A 4194-nucleotide genomic window follows, 5' to 3' on the forward strand; every position below is an offset into this window, starting at 1 on the left:
TCTCTTCATGTTTGCTGTTTTCCTGAGCAGACTCCAGCAGCTCTGTCTCTTCCTCATTCCTCTTGTCTTCTTCTTCTTTTGAACTCTGTCATTTTCACTCATCTCTTTTGGTTTCCTCACTTTCCCTCCATCCATGCCCTGGGGAGTGTATGTTTCCTGTTGCCTTTAAAAGGTGATGAATGTGGCCAAGGCCTCTCATTATATGCCTCATTAGACACACACACACACACACACACACACACACACAGTGCTAGTTTTAGACCGATTTAGTTAAAAAACAGACAGAGAAAGAACGAGAGAGCTTTTGTTTGCATCCACATGGAAAATAAACAGGTGGACAAACCAAACGCACCAAGATTCAGCAGTGTAAACACAAAATGATTTTAACCAGAAAGCTTTGGTGTAACTGGTTTCCATTCAGTCATGACCATTTAAAAAGCTGCATCTTGGTGGGCGGAGCAAAATGGCCTCCCAGCGGCGAATGGAGAATGGATCAGCCTGAGTTTGAAATGGTTAAGAAAACACAGTCCCCCTATTCATTTCTCTGGGTGACTGCGTTCAGCCTTGTGCGGCAAAGAAGTTGGTTCTGGTTTGACTTTTACTGCACCACACGGTGACATCATCCAGCTGCGTGGCCCAATCAGGTACGGTAACAGGAGATGGCCCACGACCATGGGAGGAAGGCTCTGGGTTGCCATGTTCCCTTGAGCATTCACTGGTATTCAGTCTCAGTTAAAAACACACCATCTATTGGCTCGCCTCGCTCTCTCTTTGTCCTGGTGTCTCTCGTCCATGATTCCTCTCCACTCTCATTACTCGCCACCACAGGAAATAACCTCGTTTAAAGTGTGATCTCAGACCTGAATGAACCATATACTGTGAACATCCATGTTTCAGGTCCCATCAGCCCCTCTCGCCCCCTTTAACCCCTTAAACACAGCAGACACTGTAACGGTCAGAGATCAGTCCAGACCCTGCTACAGGAAACTGTTTGTTAGTAGTTTATTCATCTCAAATCTATTCATGCACTGGACTTCAAATACTAATGTCCAACATGCCAAATGTTTTCCGCAGTGTTCCATCAACAGGAGACTGAAACTCACTGTCTGTGCACGTGATTTAAAAACTGCTGTTTGTTTTGTAACTGCCTGTAACTTTGCTGTTTTGTCAGTCAGGTGATTAAAAAGGGAACAAGTCTGCGATACAGAAACTACTGTAACGTCACACTAACAAGGCAGCGCCCAAAAACCTGCTGACACCACAGAATTAACAGAGCAATGTGGAAACTGGAGCCTGCAGCTGCGGCACACACAGGCTGATGGATGCAAGCATTTATCTGAGAAGGAACTTGGTGTGAAGCATCTGAATCTTGATATGCAGCTACTGCCCAGGCCCCCTGAACCTCAGCCTGTCACAGCAGCAGCTCTGGACCAGTCAGCTCTCAGGCTGATGTGTGTGATTAGCATCTTTACTCTCTCTGCTTCTTGCACTATGAGCTTCCCCTTTTTTGATCTTCGTCATATCCTGCTTGACTTCCTGTCTGGTGCGAGCCTTGGCTCATCGTTTCTGGGTTCCTGTTCACATCATGAACTCTGCTCTGACAAGTGTGCTCCTGTAGATGACGAGAGGCCGGATGCTGCGTCTAATGATATTTGAGAATGTGTTATCCATCCATCCATCCATCCATCCATCCATCCATCCATCCATCCATCCATCCATCCATCCATCCATCCATAAACCTGTATCTGGGATCTTGCCCTTTCGGTCATGACCCAAAGCTTATGACTATAGGTGAGAGTCGGAACGTAGATTGACCAGTAAATCGAGAGCTTCGCCTTACAGCTCAGCTCCTTCTTCACCACGACGGACCGGTACATCGACTGCATTACTGCAGAAGCTGCACCGATCCGCCGAGAATGTGTTAACGCTTCTTAAAATTGGCAAACATTACTGTTGATCAGTTGATTTCCTTCCTTCCAGGAAGCCACTGTTTCCACCTTATTTCTAGGAAATGTACCGGTTGTCATGCTATTACTGATCAGCTACATCTTTAATTTCATGAAGTCTGTGTTTGATTGTTTTAGCCTGGATTTGTATGTGTGTCCACATCCGGCCCAAGGAGGTTCAATGAAAATAAGCCTCGGAGCAGGACGTGATGTTCTGGCTTCTGTGTGGGCAGGGTATTATGTTGTGATCAGAGGCTACAACCAGTGTGTGAGTGTGATGCTGCAGTTTGGAGTTCATTGTGATTTTGTATGAGAAATGATGATGAAAGCATTTCTCTGTTTTCAAACACAGTGCATCAGTGTTTCATGTGAATTCTAAACATGGCATATCCAGATTAGACATGCACACATTTTCATGAGTCTAATCAGTGAAACACCTGTGTGAGCTTGATGTGCAGAACGAACCAACTTCAATATCGAGGCTGTGTTTTCGTAACGGAGGATACCGGGGGCATAATGTCGGTGCAGTAAGAGTGAAATAAACCACCAACAAAGAATCAGAGCAGTAAGATTGAAATAAACCACCAACAAAGAATCAGAGAACATGAGTCTGCTTGTTGTGGCAAAGCAAAAGTGACCAGCATACTTTCTAACAGAGAAATGAACTAATTAAAAATAGCATCTCTGTAGTTTTGACTCATAGTGTCCCTGTGTGTCTGCAGGATTATCTGGGCTGTATCATCGACTGTGGGGCTCTGCCACTGAAGCCGGAGCAGGTCAGCACTCTGTTCTGCAACATCGAGGACATCTACGAGTTCAACAGGTAAGTCGCCTGCTCCTCCTCTGTGTAGCATGTTTGTTTTGAAATGTGTCGACACTCAAAATGCTGTTTCTATTCAGTCTTTCACTGCACAGTCCAGATTTAGTTTGGGCAGGCATACGCTCTGTTTTCAGGTGGAGCCCTGAGATGGCGATTGTTTTGTGATTTTGTTATCTTTCATTTGGCTTTTAATGTAACTGCCGTGTACTGTGTCGGCACTAAAGGAAGTGCCACAACTCAAAGGTGCTGCCAGTGTAGCTTGGACATCTATACTCAAGACAAGGCCAAGGATTCACCTATGTAAAGGAAGGTATAGATGTGATCATCAGGTCATGAAACTGCCTCTCTCTGTGTCAAATCAAATCAAATCAAATTTTATTTGTATAGTGCCAAATCACAACAAAAGTCATCTCAGGACACTTTACAAACTAAGGTCTAGACCTTACTGTTATCACTATTATTACATAGGGAAAACCCAACAAATCCCCCTTGAGCAAGCACTTGGTGACAGTGGGGAGGAAAAACTCCCTTTAACGGAAGAAACCTCCGACAGACCCCGGCTCTTGGTGGGCGGCCTTCTGCCTCGACCGGTTGGGGTGAGTGGATAAAGGAGAGACAAAAGAAGAAAAGCAACAAGACACAACAATCAAACACTGATCAGGTTGATGTGGCTGGGGGCTGCTCATCAGAGACGTAGAGCTCCAGGGCCAGGGCAACCTGTAGAAAGGTACAGGGAGAGAGAGAGGACACACTACGGGAGAGAGGAGACACAAAGTTAGTGATGTGTAATGGTGGCATATAGAAGCATAGGGAGAGAGAGGAGAGGAGAGAAACTCAGCCCCCCAGCAGCCTAGGCCTATAGCAGCATAACTAAGGGAAGGCTCAGGGTCACCTGATCCAGCCCTGTGTGTGTTGACTGACTGATTTACTCATATCCACCATCTTTGGTTGTTAAAATGTTTGTCATTTTATTCCAAAATGAGCCACATGACCCTGAAGTTTGACCTGAGAGAACACAGACGTGGGCTGACGTGTGATGGTCCGACACACTAGTCACTCGTTCAGAAAGAAGCTGTTAAATGAATGATCACCACACTGAAAGTAGTGAGAGGACGTTCAGTCTGAGATGTCATGGTTCATACTGGTCATAATTGATGCTGCAGGTACTATGACATCGTCATGGCGACGGCTGCTTGGCGTGAACAGGAAATGAATGTTTTCAACATTTTCATCACAGTCAAAAAGATTTTCTGGTGGATTTGAGTCTGGAAAATCCCTCATTGGCTGGAGTCTCAGAACAGACAGAGAGATAAGCTGGTGGATGCACAGAGGCAGAAATGACCGGAACAAGGCCCCGACGCCACCAGGGCCGTGGGTTTAGTGATTCCACATTAAGAAAGTAGTTTGTGCAGCAGCTGTTGAGCTTAT

At 45.6% G+C, this 4194-nt stretch overlaps 1 protein-coding gene across 5 annotated transcripts in view; it reads left to right on the plus strand.

Moving 5' to 3' along the window:
- Nucleotides 1–4194, plus strand: part of plekhg2 (pleckstrin homology domain containing, family G (with RhoGef domain) member 2) — a 76242-nt gene that overhangs the window by 29811 nt on the left and 42237 nt on the right. For all 5 annotated transcript variants that reach the window (XM_020622695.1, XM_020622697.1, XM_020622698.1 and 2 more), the window contains one exon: nucleotides 2669–2769. In XM_020622695.1, coding sequence (XP_020478351.1) covers nucleotides 2669–2769 — 101 coding nt within the window. The remainder of the gene's footprint in view (nucleotides 1–2668; nucleotides 2770–4194) is intronic.

This window comes from Monopterus albus, unplaced genomic scaffold (genome assembly GCF_001952655.1).
Source record: "Monopterus albus unplaced genomic scaffold, M_albus_1.0 scaffold287.1, whole genome shotgun sequence".
NCBI lineage: Eukaryota > Metazoa > Chordata > Actinopteri > Synbranchiformes > Synbranchidae > Monopterus > Monopterus albus.